The sequence below is a fragment of the Crocodylus siamensis genome, chromosome 8 (genome assembly GCF_052110815.1).
Source record: "Crocodylus siamensis isolate JL-2025a chromosome 8, ASM5211081v1, whole genome shotgun sequence".
Taxonomy (NCBI): Eukaryota; Metazoa; Chordata; order Crocodylia; family Crocodylidae; genus Crocodylus; species Crocodylus siamensis.
This window is the reverse complement of record NC_143402.1, coordinates 49,992,501-50,011,724: the sequence shown is the minus strand read 5'-3', so window position 1 is coordinate 50,011,724 and position 19,224 is coordinate 49,992,501. Positions and strand designations below refer to the sequence as shown.

Here is a 19,224-nt window from a genome sequence, read left to right as displayed (position 1 = left end):
TTTACCCTCGTGCTTTTTATTGTTGTCCTTTTGGGGTACTGTTTCTCAAAGACAGCATACATGTCTTTGTATCATACTTCTTACCCACAGATCCATGCTTCTTTAGATGTTGGTGTGACTTTGACTCCGTAGCTCTCCCTCTGGTCTCTGAGATGAGTTGGGATGGTTTTCCTCTCTTGGCAAGACGCCGTTCTGGGTGATTGATTTGAGCTGGATATTTCAAACCGTCTAGCTCAGGCACATAGATGTCTGTTTTGAACCCAGGTAGTTCTATCTTTACTAAGTTACTTCCTCTTCCTCCAGCCCTGGGGATTGAGTGGTTTGGTTTTTTGCAGCTTTGTCTTTGGTTGAAGTGTTAAGCACTGGCTCAGCCCAGAAATGCTGACCCCCCTATCCTTGATGAATATGTTGAATAGATCCTATTGGTCCAGATGGGTGGATCTGAAGATACAGAGAAGTTAATTTCTTACATGAAATTTAGGTTTCTGTGACTTGGATCCACCAATCCGGGGGCTGTCCCATTGTATGTCTCCTGAAGGGCAGAGTTTGTGGTTGTCAAATTATTCTTTTGCCTTTTTCTTCTCTGGAAGTAACTTAGGGGAAGCTGAGAGGAAGCTGTTAGCAGTGACCAACTGATGTCACAAGATGTAAATTGCCTATTAGCTGTATTCTGCTTGATTGACAGGTTATGATCGGGGAACTGATCAGGCTGGATTGGTGGATTTTTCAGGTAAGAAATTGTGGTTTCTTAATTATGTAAGTGGAAAGCAGAATAATAAAATGGGGCTTTCTGTTCTGTTAGGTCTTTAGTTAGGTGGGTGGAAGTCTTCATAGAAATTCTGCTACTGATACAAAGAAACCACTGTGGAAGAGATGGCCAAAGTATGTCCCACAGGGCAGAAATGACCATCAGTGGCTTTCAGTCACTGTCATATGTAATGCAGAGAGATATTCTCAGTATTGAACCAAATGCTGCTACTGACCTGCTGCTTGAATCTTGCAGTCTTTGGTAGCCAGAACTCTTAAATATAAGGATGGCTGAAAGCCATTCCATTTCATCCAAAATAGGAGTGGTCTCACGCTGCTTGACAAAGTAAAATACAGTCAGACAGAGTTTTGATCCCTTTAGTGCTTTTTGCATGCCTGTGAGCAATTTCTGTTATCTTAATAAAAGATGATAATATACTTTCTGTTGTAGAAAAGGGAACTAGTGTAAAAAATGCCATTGGAGTTAAACCTGAGCCAGGGGCTGTTTTAGTTTCTAAAGTTCTGAGGCAGAGGAGAAGCAATGTTCATGGGCTGAACAGGATCAGGGAGAGGCACTTGAAGTAGGTATTGAGGTGCACTTGCACATCTGACCAAGTCAGGCTTCCACAATACTTACAAAGCTGCTTGCTTCAGTACATTCTATTACCATTCATTTTGTATAATGCTAAATAAACATCTAATTTTAGGGTAATTTTCTGGGAAGAAGAGAGCTTCATTATGTGATTTCAGGAAAGATGTCAAAGGCCCCTAAATCCTATTTTCAGTAGGGATTTAGGAATATAAAGACCCATTCATTACGCTGTCAGGTTCATTCCTGCTTTATTGCAGGCAGCATATTATATAAGCCCCTTCACATTTACCAAACTCCATTGCAAAACTAATTTTTTTTGTTGCTGTATCTCTTACTGGAAAGTCATTCCAGAACCTCTCTGATCTGGTGTTTAGAAACTTTCTTCTGCTTCCCAGTGTAAATTTGATACAGCAGGATCACAAGCCCTAATGCACAAAAATACCAACTCAATGGACAAGGGCAATTCTTCACTTCAGAAAACCGTGGTAAAATCTTGGCCCTACTGTTTGTTGTTGGTACAACATTCCCATTGACTTGAATGGAGCCAGAATTTTACTTTAAATATTGTCTTAATTAGAGCTTCTATTAAAATCAAGGGGGGGAGGGGGTTAGATGACCTTTAAATAGGAAACAGACTCAGGGTGGCTTTGGCTGAGATTTAATAATAAGAGCCACAACTGATTTGGACCTGGCTCTGTAAAACACCACCTCTGTGTGATATCTTGGTATAACACTACATTAATAGCAGTCGTCAGAAGGTCCTTTGCTCCAGATCAGGGGTGGGCAATTGTTTTGGCCAGAGTGCCACTTAGGGGGTTTTAGTGAGCTCTCATGGGCTCGGTCAGCCTCCTGCCCCTGCCCTCCCCCCCAACAATAGCTCACCAAAATTCCTTAAGTGTCCGCTGTGAATGGGTGTGATGGGGCTGTGAGTGGGCAGGAAGTGGCATCCAGGAGCAGGGCGTGTAGGGCCAGTGCCAAGGCTGGGATCGGGATCATGGGGCAGTGACAGTAAAGGGCCAGAGCCTGGGGCAGAGCCACAATCCCCTCCCCACACATTCCTGTCATAGCTGCTGGTTTCACTTGCAGGGTTATGTGGGGAGCAAATTATGGCTCTGCCCAGGGCCTCATCTCATGCTGTCACCACCCAGCAATACTGGGGTCTTCATGGAAACCAGCTAGGACCCATGTGGGCAGATGGGTTGGTGCTGCAGGTGGGTGGGAAGTGGTATCTGGGAGCAGGATGGGCAGGTAGGGGTGGGGATCAAGGGGTGGTGACAGCACAGAATTGGGGCCAGGGACAGAGCCGTGATCTACTCCCAACATGTCCCTGTCATGGGCACTGGTTCTACAAATATGGGCACGCAAGGAGCAGATCATGGTTCTGCCCTGAGCCCTACCCCATGCCATCGCTGCCCTGCAGTGTTGATCTGAAGCCCTGCCCACTCCAGATGCAGCTCCCTGCCTTCCAGGAACTGGAGTCCAGCTGCCATGCTGCCCCAGCCCCACTGCATGCCCAGAGGCAGTGGGACTGGCTGCATGCACCATGGCCCAGGGTGCCCCCCATATCTGGGCCAGGTAGGGCCAAGGGAGCTCTTGCAGGCTGAACAGAATGCCTTGGCGGGCCAGATCCAGCCCATGGTCCGTATTTTGCCTGCCCCTGCTCTAGACCTTACTCAGTCCAACAGAACCCAGATTTAAACATTACATCATAGTGTGTGGCTCATTTGTCAGGCTCCTGTAATGTAAGTGGATAGAGTAGGTGGTTGCTGTTAGAGGTATCAGTTATTTCAGTTGTACATCCATGGGCTGATATTGCTGTGGATTTTGTTTTTATTTTTGGGCTATAGATATTGTAAAATGTACTTCCTCCTGAATAAAGGGCCTGTAGCTCTGAATTTGGGACTGCTGAGAAATCGGTCCAGTAGCTGACCTTGTTCTAGATAATGTATGTGGCTGCTTTAATATGATGTCCTGTGCTGGGGGAGACAATTGTGTAGCATTCCATGATGGCGTTCAGTATACAGGATTTATGACTAATTTCTGGAGGAAGTTCTGACCACTATATTTAGCTGTTGGACCAGGGGCCTGACCACTTAATGAAGCCTCAGAAGAATTGTTTGTTTGTTCAACCCCCAAAGTGGCCATGATTATCATACCCATTTTAGGAGCATGATATGGATATCTTGGTGTATACGGTTGTTTTTCTCTTATGCTTTTGAACAACTGCCAGCCCCGTCAGAATAAATAAGTTCCTATGTGATTTATTCAGAGCAGAGTACGGCCTTGTACAGATATAATGTTTGAACCAGAATAAGGCCCTGTACAGATGTAATGTTAGAAACACTCCACGCACCTTTGGAGAACTCCCAACAGTGGGTGTACAGATGTTCACAGCCATAGAAGTACTTAAAAAGAAGCTGAAGTTTAACAGAATGATTCCCCCAAATTGAGGAATGTTGTCTTTAAAGCACTTCCTCTTGAAGGGGGGTTGCTTGGTTCTCCAGGATTTCATAGCGCTCTCCAGTGCACTTAGCCATCCTTGACCATCTCCAGAGGTGGAAAGTCAGCCCCAAGGCTGGAAAGCAGGAATCACTGCAAGGCTCTTAAGCTCCCGTCTCTGTAAACTCCTAGTTCCAGAGACCAGGAGGCAAGGATTCCTGATTTCCAGCCATGGGACTGGAGAGAAGTATTCCTTGCAAGCCTCTTGGAGTCTTGAATTGGTAGCACACTGGCTGAGCACTAACTGGGTGTCCTCCCTGTTCTCCCCCATTCTCATTTGGGGGTGAGAGGGAATGAAGCTGTAGCTCTGATTAACCCTATAGTGAGGCCCCTGGCTGCTGCATTCCAGTGTGTCAGTTTTGCAGTGCTCTGGAAATGGAGACCATACATCTCTGCAGCTCTGAAGCTCTCCAAATTGGAAGCATGTGAAATTGGAGGGAATTTGTAGTGTTTCAAATGTATGTTTGTCCATGGCCTAGCGCCATCAAACGTAATGACTGTGATGAATTTTGTCTTCTGTAGTTAAGCAGTTTCTTTATATATAAATACAGTTCGCAGTGCAAGGCTGGGTCTGTCCAGTGTAACTCTTCAGTTAATTTTCATAGATTCCATAGATATTAGGGCTGGAAGGAGATCTCGGAAGATCATCGAGTTGAGCACCGTGTCCCAGGGCAGGAAGTAAGCAGGGGTCATAGGATCCCAGTAAGATAGACATCCAAATTTCTCTTGAATGTATTCAAGGTAGGTGTTTGAACTACCTCTGGCGGCAGTCTATTCCAAACCTTGGGGGCTCGGACAGTAAAGAAGTTCTTCCTTATGTCCAGCCTGAAACGGTCATGCAGGAGTTTGTGACTGTTCAATCTTATCATCCCTTGGGGCGTTCTGGTGAACAGACTTTCCCCCGGATCCTGGTGAACACCCCTGATAAACTTATAGGTGGCCATCAGATCACCCCTGAGCCTGCGCTTTTCCAGGCTGAAGAGTCCCCTGGCTCTCAGCCTGTCCTCGTAAGGTCTGTTTTCCTGACCTCTGATCATGTGCGTGCCTCTCCTCTGGACTCTCTCAAGCTTCTCCCCATCCTTTTTGAATTGTGGGGCCTAAAACTGGACACAGTACTCCAGCTGCGGCCTCACCAAAGGAGAATTATGTCCTAGGATTTGCTTGAGAAGTATCTATGGATGCACTTCAGCTAGTTGGAGTTCAGTTGCAGCGTTGGCTTTCCTGGTTTGTTCCCTGCAGGACTGGACCAGTGCAGCATATTCCTCCTTGGAGGTGGATCCAGTCCTCCCTCCTTTGTAGGTCTTTTTTTTTAGATGCAGGAGGTCCCCTAGTTCCCTGCAGAGCCAATGGGGGTTGCTGTGCCCTTTTGCTGCCTTTCCTCCGAGATGGGATAGACTTTGCTTGTGCATCCAGGATTGCTCCCTTGAGGAGCAACCACTCATCCTGAACTCCCCTTCCCTTTGGGTTGTGGTCCTTTAGGGCTTCACTGACAAGCCTTCTGAGCTTGTCAAAGTCAGCTTTCATGAAGTCGAGGACTTCTGTATTGCTGATTGACTTGCCAGCTTTACGGCAGATGGTGAAGGTGATTAGCTTGTGGTCACTGTAACCCAGCTTCCCTTTAATCGTTAGGTCGCTGATTAGGCCGTCCCCCATTGCCAGTACCAGGTCGAGCAGCACTTTACCTCTCATTAGCTCCTAGGCTTCTTGCATCAGATAGAGCTCATCTACACATGAGAAAAAACTTTTCTGCTCCTTGGGAATAAAGTTCTTGTTAGAAAAACACAATCTGTAGGTCATATGAGTGATAGATGAGGCTCCAATTCAAGAAATCGTTTAAATGTCTTCTTAAGTCTATCCAAATTCAGGAAATCATTTGAGCACAACATATTTAACTTTAAACATATTAAATGGTATCCTGAATGGAGATCCTGAAGCAGACAAATAGTGGAAATTATGTGCAGTATACAATTCTTTTACAAATACACTTCATGTTAAGGTTATATTACTATCTTACTAAGGGCTGATAAATATTTAATATTATTTGTATGGTAGAAACAGAAGTAGTAGATGTGTTACAGATTGTTATAAGCACACTGGTAGGATCTATTAGAAATAGTTCCTTTCCTTTTTCATGTCCTCGTGTTAAGGTATTTAGCAGAATTCACAGATTTCATTGGAATCTAATAGGCTGCACTGTGAGTACTTCTGCTATGGCCTCAAACTTGCGACTTCCAGGCTGTCAGCTATGTGCCTTAGTGCTTGTGCTAACCTAGCCCATTAAAAATAATTATAAAGGATGGTTATAAGCTGGTTATAACTTATTGATCTGCTGGATTTAACAATCAGTTTAATTCCTCTTTCTAAATCATTTGTAAGTAGAGCTCTAATGAAAAGGATGATGCTTTATCTTCTGTATTCTGTATTCAAACAGGATTTAGGTCACATGTCAAATAAACTTAGTTGACTTACCCAAATTCTTGTTAGTTACAGAATCACTGAAAAATAGGGTTGGAAAGAACCTTGGGAGGTCATCCAGTCGAACCCTTTGCTCAAGACAGGATCCATGTCTAAACCATCTGAGGCAGGTGTTTATCTAGCCTGCTCTTAAAAACATCCAAAGATGGAGATCCCACAACTTCTGTATATAATCTGTTCCGGTGCTTAATCAACCTCATAGTAAGAGATTCCTTCCTAATCTCAAGCCTAAATTTTCCTTGATGTAATTTAAGACTGTTATTCCTTGCTCTGCCCCTGAGGCCACAGAGTATACTCTATCACCATCTTCTATAATCACCCGTCAGGTATTTGAAGACTGTTATCAAATCCATTTCAGTCTTCTCTTCTTTAAACTAAATAATACCAGTTTTTCCTACCTTTCTTTGTAGATCGTGCTTTCTAGACCTCTAATCATTTCTGTTTTTCTCCTCTGCGCTCTTCCAATTTATCTTTGTATTTCTTGAAGTGTGCTTCCCAAACCAGGACATAATACTCCATGTGAGGTCTTTCTTGTGCTGAAACAGAGTGGAAAAATTACTTCCTTTGACTTGCAAGAGGCAAGAATTTTTGTTGGTCATATCTTTAATTAGACCAGCTTCATGGCTGAGATGCTTAGAAAAGCTTTCAAATAGGGCAGTCTTCTTTATATCTTTTTTCCTTGACTTGCAAGTGATGCTCAGTATTTACTTTTTTTACTATTACTATTTACTTTTTTAAAGATTAAGTAATAGTAATATAAAGAAGACTGCTGTGAGCCATGGTTGACAGTCCTGTGTAGAAGGATATTGCATAGCATTTGTCTGCACTACATCTGGCTCTCATTAGAGTTTTTAGAAAGGAATTTTTCAGTTAAATAAATTTAGAAGAATAATTTTAAATGTAGTGATTTAGATATTAGGGATCTAAATATAGTATTAAAATTATCCATTTAAGCTTCTCCAATTATATTGGTTAAAAGGTTACCTAATAACACGCACCTAGGCTGTAGTGGGGATGGGGGAGGGCACCTGCTGGCAGCTGCTCTGCCCTACTCTTCCCTGCCATGGGGGAGGACCTGCAGCTGTCTGCCTGGAGCAGTGCAGGGAGACAGGGACCTTATGAGAACCCACTTGGACACAGCTGCTTTGGGAGCTCCTCCCTGTGGTTTTTGATAGGGTGTTGCGGGGAAGGAGGAGGCACAGGCAAGCCCCATCAGACAGCACAGCCCATGTGAAGCCATGGGCAGTAGCAGCAGGCGATGGGCTTTCCCAGCTCTCTGCAGCTGGTGTGCTGGGAGAGGGAGCAGACTAGCTAGAGGTACTAGTTTTTCCTTACCCCTTGCTCCTCCTCTTCTCCTTGCTCTTCCCTCCCTCCATCCTGCCTGCCCTAATGCCTTCCTGTTCCTAAGGAATCAGTTATTTCTATGCTCTTGGGAACTGGCAATCAGACAGGATTAATACCCTTGTGAAAATACAGTCTTAGAAGGGAAAATTCTTCACCTTCTTCCCCCACCATAGTGGAATGTTGCTTGCCACTTGTCCTCTCTTATTTTTGCCTTGGTTTTTGGACTTCATTGACAAGGTTGTTTTGTTTTTACAACTTATCTAAGCAGCAGCACAAATATAGAAAAGGCTATTTTTAATTAATTTGATTATATTAAACACAACTGTGAGAGCAGATCAAGCCTAGCTTCATCGCCCTCTGGACTTGCCTGCCATGACTTAGAAAGGAAAAAGGACAGAGATTCAGTGATGATATCGGAACAAGGAATCACCAATGCCACCCAGGTAGCAAACTGTCACAGAGTAGCCTTTATTTGCACAACTGGAGTCTGTATTGTAACAATATCTTTGCTATTACCTCGTTAGCGAGGCCATTTCATGCTGCTGATAAGGAGACTCAGTGCCAGATGCCTGGGGAACACTTTGTAATTACTGTGGTCTCTGGTGCTAAATGCCTTACGGACAGAGTGCGTTTCCCGCATCTTTTGCATCTTGTGCTGGGAGCTGCCCCTGCTGCTCCCTCACCATCTGAATCGCCGATTTTGGCGTCTTAGTTGTCCTGATAAGCTGGTGGCCCTGTCTAGCTCCTGCACCTGAGCCCTCTCGCAGAGACTCTCTACCTCTCAGGGTTCCCTGCTGGACCACTTCCCAGAGCCCCGCCATCTTTCCCCGCACTCACCAGAGTAGTTGTGGTTTCCAGGGGAGTATTTCAGCTTGTAGCTGACCTGCCATGTTTTCCGGAGTCCTGAGGTCCTGACTTCCCTCTAGATCACAGATTAGGCTTCTCTTCTTCCTCCTTCCAAGGTTGCAATGGTCCCTCGTCCATCTTCCAGTGCCCAAAGGCGAAATGTGTTTGCCCCGCTGCCGGATTTATACTAGCCGTGGTGGGCTAATTATCCTGCCCCTTCCCTGATGTGTAACCCCCTTCACCTGGCAGGGTGCATACTCAGGTCATCCTTGCCTGAAACTATCTCAGTAACAGGGCTCCCGCTTGAGTCTCTGTTACAACAAATACTAACTTAGCTAAATAAGCTAAGCTCTGTGTATACGTGTACATCTATATCATGGATTTTCAACCTTTTTGGATCAGCATACCCCCGGTGGACAGACGCGGTGGGGGAAGGGGTAGGGTAGAGCATGGCTGAATGCAGAGTGGTGGCTGATGCGCATGTGTGAGCTTCCCCCATGTTTGGCTGGGCAGGCAGCGCAGTAGCAGAGAATGATGTGTGGTGGTGCTCCATCCCTGCATTCCTGTGTGTACCCCCAGTGCAGGGGCCAGCAATTATTTCTGTCCTACTGAGCTTTGGCAAACCATTGAGGGCTGCATGACAGGCAGCCAGGGACAGATAAATATTAATTTTCTGAATTTTTTAGGAGCCCCATGGGCCGGATAGAATGGCCTGGCAGGCTGCATTTTGCCCACCCCTGCCCTAGACCCTTCTCAAGTACAGTATTTTAGTGATGTTAATACACAGTAGACTAATACTACTGTACATTAGCATGGCTTTTGCTGTGGCACACTAGTGCGCCATAGAATTAGCCTACTGTGCACTTAGCGTCTCCTATAGATGGGCCCCTAGTGTGTTTAATTTGATCTCATTGTAGGTTTAGCAGTTGGACATGCCAATGCTTTCTTTCTTTTGCTAACCAGGCTAGTTATAACATCTGCAAAGGTTCAATCTTTGGTCACTCAGAAACAGGCTTTGAAGCTGTCTGTGAGCCAAACTTCTGTAGCTTAGCCCAAGCCCCCTGAAAGTGGTCAAGGCTGCCAACAATTTGCCATAAGTGTTATTGTCCTATAGCAAACTGAGCAACTCTTGATATCTGTTCTGCAAGTGTTTTTTTTTTTTTTTTTAGCCTAGACACGTTCAGTAGCACTTTGTGCAGAATCCTGTTTCACTTTACATGCCCAAATGACAGTTATACAGCCACATAACTGCTATTTTTAGCGCTTACATTTTGTGATCCTACTCCACAGGCAGGTCCCATACTATTAGTCTATACGATTAGGGATTAACTAGTTAGCTCTTCAGCCACTGCCTTGAAGTTGAGCCACTCCACCTTGCATTAAATATTCATTGGATACAGTAGGTTGAGACAAGTGTGGAGGTTTGTTTCCCACTGGGAGCAACGGTCCAGGCTAAAACACAGGACCCCCATTTTTCTAGGGCAGCAGCCATTTTTTACTGAACAACATCTTCTGGTTTATTTTCTTTCTTCTGGCCCCATATATCTCTAACTCTTAGCTGTGCACTGATTGACTTTCTTCTTTCAGTTTTTTTATGGTTTCTTTTTAGTGTCACAAAACTAAACTGATGGGAGTTATGGCCTTTCTCTGATACTAGCAGGTATTATCACTTGTAATAGATTTAGTATCTAGACCTATTGCTAAAGTACTGGATAACCTTAATTGTGTTTTAGGTGATATTGCCCACTGCACAGTTCATGGTTCTAAAGATTGTTTGTCAGGGACATCCAGTCAAGTGAAAGATATCCTTACATTACTTTTCTCACGGTCACAAAGCTTTGAAGATTCTAAATCTGTGTTAGGCAGAGGAGTATGAACTGATTTTCAAAGGTGCTGAGCTTCTGCAGCCTCTTCATTTCAGTGGGATTCAGGGATGAACAGTATTCTTGGAAATCAGGTCACTTATATTTAGGTGCCCAAATCTTCTGTAATCTGATTTTAGATACTTATCTGATTCTAATTACCACAGCATCTGAGTGTTTCACAGTCATTAGATTATTTATCCTTGTAAACTGCACTGGGTTAAGGAAGTATATATCTCATTTTGTAGATGTGGAATTGAGTCATAAAGGCTAGAGGATTTGTTCATTTGTACCTTAGGAATTCTGTGGTGAGGTAGCAAAATGAACCTGGACCATTTAACGCTCAGACATCAACCTTAATCTCAGGACCATACGATCTTTCTTTCAGTTATTCTGGAAATGGTGGCCTGCTTCTACAGTAGGAGGTAGTCAGCCTCTGTCACAGAAGTCAAAACTCAGATATTTCATGGGTGGAATTTTGACTTTGCAATGATTATCTTAAATAATAATACCTTGGTTATAGGTTGTAGCATTAATCCCATTTTTGTCCTGGAGACTGACACAACCCTGGCATTTCTGCCAGGTGAAAGACAATTGGGTACTTATTGACTCAAGAAGTGTCTGGTACAGTTTCCTCTTTCAGTACCAAAGGAATACATGAAGTATGGAGAAAAAAGTAAAACTGCTGAATTTAATTACTTACTATGTAGTTTAGGATGTAGCGAGCTAAAGGGAACTCTGTTCACTTCATTGCACAATTAAATTGGTGTTAGACTGGTCAAGTTGAAGCTGATTGTATGTTTGATAGTAGAGGAAAAAAGTGAAGTTACTTTTAGCTGTCAGAGAGAGGAAGACCAAGCAAAAGTGAATTCATCTTCAGTAATCTAAGTGAATTGACAAAAATTTTTGTTGTTGTTAAAGGCTTGGCATGCAAATCTTCATGTTGCTTCCTTAGGCCCTATCATGTTGGAAAAGGAAACATTTAAGAGTCTATATACTGACTTCATTATCATTGTTCTTTCTAAAGGCAGGGTAGCACCTTAGAGCAGTGACTCTCAACCAAGCTGCTGTGACAGCCTGGGGTGCCTTGAGATCCTTTCAAAGATGCCACAGGGTGCCACAAAATGTTAAGTGTACAAATGTGACTCACAAGATAAATCCAGAGATTTCAAGTTGTAATTCATAGTGATAAAATCATTCTGGCCTACTGTGATCTTTTAGAGTTCTTTGCAACAGAAGAATTACTCCATTGTTTTCCTGTAGTCAAAAAATGGGTGAAAACTGAGAGCTGGCATTTTCCAAGTGGTGCCTTGAATCTAAAATGGTTAAGAACTATAGCTGTAAGGACTAACTGATTTAGAGAGGCACAAGCGTTTGCAGGCAAATCTCCTTTATCAGACGTTATGAATGGAGTCCATTTGTTGTATCCAGTGAAGGAAATTGTTGCGTACGAAAACTTATGTCTTTCTGAGCCAGTTAGTCTCTAAGGTGCTACTCTGCCCTACCTTCTACCTGACTTTAGACTCGCACAGCTAACTTTACTTATTGTTCTTTCTGGAACCGAGTTTGGGAGAATTGATATCCCTACTTCATCCAGGATCTGTTCTCAATAGCATGCTCAAGATTTTGCCTGTTTGATGAGTTTATGAATGGTGGGGTGAAGAAAATTCTCATAATGCATTGCAATAGGTTGGTTGAGCTTAAAAAGTACTTAGTGTAAAACTGTGTCTTGTATAAACATTCTGTGTAGAAAAGTTAAATGCCTCGACTTTACACTGATGGACAGCTCATGAGATAGAACAGATAGAAAACAAGTGTTTCCAAAGGGACTATGGAGCAAGTTTGTAGGCTGACAGTTTATTCTATTCATAAAGAAAAGAAAAAAGTAGAAGTGAAATTATTTTTTTTATGTTGTCCACTTCAGAGCTGCACAAAACAACAAACAGTTGGACTGGCTTTGCCTCCTTTGGATGTCTGTTTACATGGAACTCTTCTATCATATTCCATGTTAGCACCTGCTTTCTTTCTAAGAGAATGCTGCTGTCACAAACTTGTGTTGTCTAATGAAAAAGATGATTTGAGAACTCTGTTTCACATGAAGATTAGGGAATTTTCCTTTCAGCATTTCAGGGCTGAGGAAAAGAATCCATAGTGCATCAAATGTGAGAAGCATCTTTGTATTTGTATTTAAAGATAATTTAAGACTTCACAAAAATGGAAACGAGTGTTTAAAATAGTTTTTAAAAATATACCTCTGCTTTGTAAGCCGCTGCTTGCTTGTGTGCAGAAGGAATGTGCAAATCAAGTTAGATAAGTAATCACAGTTCTGTAACTCTTATAAGTTGTCAGGTTTTTAGATGTAAAGCACTCTCCTAATTTGTCAAAGAGAAATTTTCAAGGGACACCATTAACTCTATGACAAAGTACAAGTAGACTCAAGTTCTGCATCAGCCTGTATTTTATACCTACTTTTGTAACAGTACTAGTACTTTTTCTTGTTTTCTTCTTTGCTTCTGTTACTGGCTGAATCTCACAGGAGATGTTCATATGTGACAGTGGTATATATGCTCTTATACAAAGTGTTGCAAAAGGCACACAGGATGAGATTTTAAAAAGCAACTACTGTTAACTATGTTTCTATTGCCATTATCTTTTGCAAATTTCACTTAAACTAAATAAACTGGGAGAGAATAGGGGGGAAATATATTCATTGTGATTATAATAATTTATCAGATAGTCACAAGAGAATTAAATTGATAAGAACTCATGCTTAAAAATGTTGAGATTCCTCCTTCCTAACACTAAGTGTCAGAGCTTCCTGCAGTTTCTGGATTAGCAAAAAGCCCAACCATCCACTCCTGAGCTGAAGAACGGAGCTGAATTTCATAGATTTCATAGACATTAGGGCTGGAAGGGACCTCGGGAGATCGAGTCCAGCCCCCTGTCCAAAGGGGTTCTTTCCTGTTACAGTGAAGTTTAAGCATGAGAATACATTTTGCTCTACTGGACTATCTTCTGGTAAATGTCACTTGCTGCTTCTGCTGCCATAACTGTAGTTCTACTCCAAACAGAAATCACATTGTCTAGTGTGTGTCCAGTGCACTATAATAATGCAACTGTTACCTGATGTGAATGGGCAGTTGTAGTTAGAAAAGGTAGTCCTGCCCTGACAGCAGGAAGAGACGCAATTTAGCTTTTACATTTAGCACATCTGGTTAAATGAAACAAATACCCTAGGCATGCGAGAAGATTCTCATCTTGTTATTAATTGTTACTCCCCCGGGGTCAGTGTGCTTCATGGTATAAAGTCACCCGAATACATTTTCCCCATTTGTAGGGTGCTTACAGACCAGGTGTAAGATGGAAGTTCAGATCTGTTGTAGATAAGAGTGAGTGTATTAAAAGCAGTGACGCCAAGTGAAAGCCTCTACTTTTCCTGCTAGATTGACTGTCCTGGTGGGGCAGAAGGCTGGGGAGGGCACCTGAGAGACTTAACTCATTCAGAAACACATATGCGTTTGTGGGTGACAGTCTACTTCATCAGCTCCTATGAATTGACTTGTAGAGAACAGGGGTACTAAATACAAAGGCTAGGAAAAGGGGTGAAAAGGATAAGGGGAGTGGGCACTGTTGAGACAGGCAAAGATGTGCTGAAGAGATCAAAAATGATAAAGAAATAATTTAATCCACCCAGGGGCACAGGAGTTAAAAGCTAGTCCAGATAATTGGATAAGTCTCTGCTGAGATTGTGGTTAACACAGTTCAGTCTGTGGGTGATTTCTCATTCTGCAGTTCTACATTCCAGTTGGTTTTTAAAGTTTTGTTGTTTAAGAACATTTTCTCTGAGGTTAGGTTAGTTCAAGGGAAGTTAAAATGTTTTGCCACAGGCCTTCATGTCTTTTGGGAAGTGTCAAACTGATATTTATTCTTTCTTTCACATAGGGATCACATTATCTGTCCAATGTAGACAACAGACAGGTATTATAAGCAGGTGGTGATGTATATGACATTATTAGAAGAGCAGGTGAATGAACCACGTAAGTTATCATCTGTGTTGTTTGGTCCAGTGATATTGTAGTCTGGGTTGATGAAGAGACACAGACCCGCATCTGGGTCTTGATTAAGGCTTGGTGGCTTAGTAAGAATTGGAGGTAGGTAGTCTGTTACTAGAGAGACTGGGAGGGAATGCCTGTAAGCCAGGACAGACTTGTTCCCCAAGATTACCTTGCAATGGTTGTCATTTTCCAGGAGGCACTGGAGAGCATTAATGATGTATCCAAGGTGTTCAGACAGGGGGCTGTAAGTGACAACAAGAAGGGACTCTTTTGTCCTTGTAGTTGGTACTGTAGCCTGTCAGAGTATGGTGTGGCTGTGGTTCTGTTGATCTGAGTTTTGGCGTTATAATTTAAGTGTAGGAATCCCTGCTCCAGTTCCCTAAGGAGTGCAGTCCAGTCAGAGGGATTGGTGGTAGCTGTACTGGTCAGTTGGTTTCTGATATGTTATTGTGATAATGTAGCCACTGTAAAGTTTGAGCGTGGTGTTCAAGAAATTAATTTGCTGGGTGGATTATACAAGAGTCGGTTTGATGGAGGGGTGGCAGTTATTAAAATTCTGGAATTTCTCTAGAAATTTCTTCCCACATGTCCATATGCTGAAGATGTCATTGATGTACCATGGGTATACTAGGGATGAGAGAGTCCTTGTGGAGGAAGTGAACTTCAAGGTCTTTCATAATAAATATATTCATAAGTTAGGGGGCATGTGTGTGCCTGTGGCATTGCCATTCGTTTGTAGGTACAAGGAGTCCCCAAATCTGAAAAAATTGTGTGTGAAGGCAAAGTGGGAGAGTGCAGTGGAAAAAGAAACTGTATTTGTCAGGGATAATGTTACTTATGGTTTGTAATCCATTCACACGGGGGATATTGATATCCATTGTAGCTCCCATATTTACTTAAATCCAAGATTCCCCAAATAACCTGGGAGAAAAAAAGCCTCTTCTTAGATTTGAGTACCAGCTGGGGGAAAACAGCCCTGGGCCAGGGGGGCTCATGTGCTGGAGGGGGTGTAGTGGTGGGAGATCACAAAAAGGGGGTGCAGGGAGTACAGGGAAGACCTGTGTGTGCGGTTTGGAGGGAGCACAGTGGACACTGTGCCACATGCCCTTTTCTGCTGCTTACCTTCTGCTTCAGCTCTAGCCTCGACCTGGACTGGCCTGGAGCTGCTGCTGCTGCTTCTGCCTGGCTGGACAGGGCTGGGGCCACCACCACTGACTGCCCCGGAGCCAGAGAAGAGCTACAGCAGGAGGTGAGCACTGGAGGCATGCAAGTGGTGGGAGGGGGCAGGCATGAGAGGGACAGGTCATAGAAGGGAGCAAGGTGTGGGAGGGCAGGGCATTCACAGGTATTGGGGGTAAGGCATCGGGGGTCAGGCACAGGTGGGGAACGAGGTGTGGGGGGCAGGTGGCAGGAGGATGGGGGCAAGCAGGAGGGCTGGGAGATGGCAACAGGGCAGGCAAAGGGATGAGGGAGCAGGGGATAGGGAAGCAGACAAGGAGGGCAAGGGACAGGAGCTTGATCCCGCGCCCCCTGTCCTCCTTTTCCCGCCATAGTAGTGGGGGACAAATTTAAGATGATCCTCCAATAAACAGATCCTATACATGGAAAACCAGAATATATTCTTAATTTTCCCTGTATAGAATCTAATTATTGGGGGATTTGTCTTAAATTCAAAGTTGTCTTGGATTCAGGTAAATACAGTAATATGGTATTTGCTGGAAGCTTGTCAATAGAGCCTAATATGTAGGAAAATTGTGGTGTTCTTCAAAAAATGGCAGCTCTAGTGGCATTATCTGAATGGGACAGAGTCAATGCAGCTAGAAACTCCCTCCATGATAGTACCAATGCCAGAGACAGTAGGGCATCCTGAGTTGCCAGTTTTGCAAAACTTTTTCTCAAAAGTGATGGTCTTTTATGACCAAGAACCATATACCTAGTCAAAACTAGGCAAGGTTCTTTGAGTAGATGTGATATTTTTTATTAGGCCAACTGAGTCATTGGAAAAAGTTCTTAGGAAGCTTTCAGGCGCAACCACCCTTCTTCAGGTATTGGGAGTCTCTGCTGTTCTGAGACTCGAAAAAAATCTGATACCTGTGGCTTCAGCTTTGTCTCAGCTTATAACAGTGTCTGAGTCTGTGTGGTTGTTTATCTTTAGCAGTAATACTAATAAGTATAATCCTGGTCTGGATTCCTATGAGGTGGAAGGATCAATCCTATTCTGTGATTTCCAGAGGTAACGTCTTTAAGAAGTTGTGTAATTCCCTGTGGTATTTTCCCTCTGGGTCTTTGGTCAGGAGTTTATAAAACTCCATACTGTAAAGTTGTCTCCCAGCTCCTGTATTTATGTTGTTCTGTCTGTGACTACAGTGCACCCTGTAACCAGCCCATTCTATGATCAGGGTTGTTTTTAAGGCCAAATGTGGCTCTTCATTCCACAGGACTGAAGTTATAACAAGTGTTGTTTTTTGGCAACCTCAGAATTGGTGTGGGGGTGGAAACATTTTATGTACGGATCCAGTCAGGCTGCAGTCCTCAGGTGATGTCCAGGAGTTGTCCTTCTCTCCTGCGTAGGGGTCGGGATTATTGTACAGCTCTGTATGCTGGATATATTCCCTTAGTTTTAGGTGTTAGGAAAATGCCTCGGGGTCTCCATACAGCTGCATCTTATTGGGTTGTGTAGTGGAAGCAGATACCTCAGTGGGATGACAGTGTAGTTGGAGAGGCTGATGACATTGTCATGGATTGTGTTGTAGCATAAAAGTTTGGAAAGTTTTCCTTCTTTCATTTTCCTTAAAGAGTGGAAGCGTTATGTGATAAGTTTCGTGGCTGGATGTAAAGATCTCCTTTTGGTAAATGGCTGGTAAGTCCAGGTGGTTCTGTATGCTGCTTGTTAATTGTGCGCATCTGGTGTGTTCCTTTCTTTGCATTTGCTGTATAAACCACAAATAAGGTGCTGTTTTGGATACTTTGGAAGCAATGATCAGAACCATGGATGAAAAGGGAAGGAATGAATGGCGGCTCTCTTAGGACACAATCAACTTCAAGCTGTCCCTCCTTTCTGTATTCTTTACCTGCTGTAAGCTATTGTACTAATGAGTTCCCTAACTGAAAGATTAGGAGAAAAAATATGTAATGTATTAATGCAGCTCCATTTATGTTGCATTTTAAATAACATTTAAGTCCACTTATTTAATTACAGTACAAATTAACTGTTTACAGCTTTCTTTACCTTTTGTCTCCTGGCAAACTATTCTGAGCAAACTATTCTGAGCCATTAAAAAAAAACCTGTTGCTTCACACATGGTAGAGAAAGCATAAAGTGTTTTTGCCTTTGAGCTTTTTTTAATGATGCTATTAGAACCAGTCAAAATGGATCTGACTATTTGGTCTCAAAAGTGATGGTCTTTTATGACCAAGAACTGTATAACTAATCTGCTACCAGTGGCCTCAACATTGTCCCAGTATATAACAATGGCTAAATCTATGCAGTTGTCGATCTTTAGCAGTAAACACACATTGGGTGAATGCTGTCATGCCCGAATCTAAGATGACTTTGAATATAAGATGACCGCCCCCCCAGTAACTATATTCTATATGTGGAAAATTATAAATTTGTTATATTTTTTCATATAGAGAATTTCATTATCTTAAATTTGTTGTCCCTTTCCCCCCCGCCCCCCATCCTCTGACCCCATTGTGGCAGGGAAAGTAGTGGTGGGGTGGTGGCAGGGAGGCAAGAAGCTTGACTGCTTCCCCTTTCCTCCCAGCCTCCCTGCTGCCCTGGGAGCCTTTGCCCTAACCTACAGTGACTACCCCTTTGCCTCCCGTTCTCCCCCCTCACCTATCCCCCTTCTTCCTCCTTGGACCTGGACCTGGACTGAGACCTGGACTGCTGCCTGATCCCTGACCCACACCACTGATCCCAGATCCACACTGTGCCGCTGTTGCTGAGTCCACGACCACTGATACCATGGCTGGACTCCAGGTAGCAGTTGCAACTGTGGCTCTGACTTCATCCCAGGGTCAGAGCCAAAACCACAACAGCCACCTGGCCTGAACCTGGTGCTCAAATCCAAGATTTTTTTTGTTGCCTTCCCCTCCCCCTCATGTTTAATGGATTAAAAATAAAGTGTTGGATTTGAGTAAATACAATAATAATGTTTTTAAGATTGAAACTAATAGCACTGGTTAATAGTAGCATCTTGGAAGCCTATATATACAGCATTAACAGTTTACCTCAGTCACAGCCTGCTTTTGCCTTCATTGCTTGGCCTTACTTGATATGAGATGGTCAACAGCAGGCATTTCTTTTTTGCTGTGACTTCTTTGTGATGTGGAAAAATGTCAAAGAAGGATCAAGTATGGATCCCAAAGGCAGCACATTTATGACCTAAGATGGGCTTAAACCCAGGGCTACAGAGATGAAAGGCTAGTGAATCATGTTATTTCATGAAACTCCTCTTTAACATTTTTAGACAGTTTTTTTAACAATAAACATTTGTCACAGATATTCTAGATATTCAGGATCCTGCTGCATTTCTTCAAAATAGAAAGCAAATGTGTTGTTCTCTATGCATTAAAGTCCTCTTTTACTAGTTGAACAGAAGCTTGCATTTTTTTTGCCTCATTACTGAGAACAGTTTTGAACTCTCTGATTTCCTGCTTCAGAACTGATAGACTGTTTCTTTGTCATGTTTCCTGGAACTTTTACTAAGCATCAGAAAATGGATAAGAGGAGGAAAAAATGCACATTCAAAGGCTGATTCAACCTTGCAATCTGACATTAAGCATTTTCTCTCCTTTG

At 43.1% G+C, this 19,224-nt stretch overlaps 1 protein-coding gene across 6 annotated transcripts in view; it reads left to right on the top strand.

The window, feature by feature from the left end:
• Nucleotides 1-19,224, top strand: part of MAP2K4 (mitogen-activated protein kinase kinase 4) — a 201,001-nt gene that overhangs the window by 91,991 nt on the left and 89,786 nt on the right. For 2 of the 6 annotated variants that reach the window (XM_090059218.1, XM_090059219.1), the window contains one exon: nt 15,555-15,669. The exons of the other annotated variants lie outside the window; for them this stretch is intronic. In XM_090059218.1, coding sequence (XP_089915344.1) covers nt 15,555-15,669 — 115 coding nt within the window. The remainder of the gene's footprint in view (nt 1-15,554; nt 15,670-19,224) is intronic. 6 annotated transcript variants of the gene reach the window in all.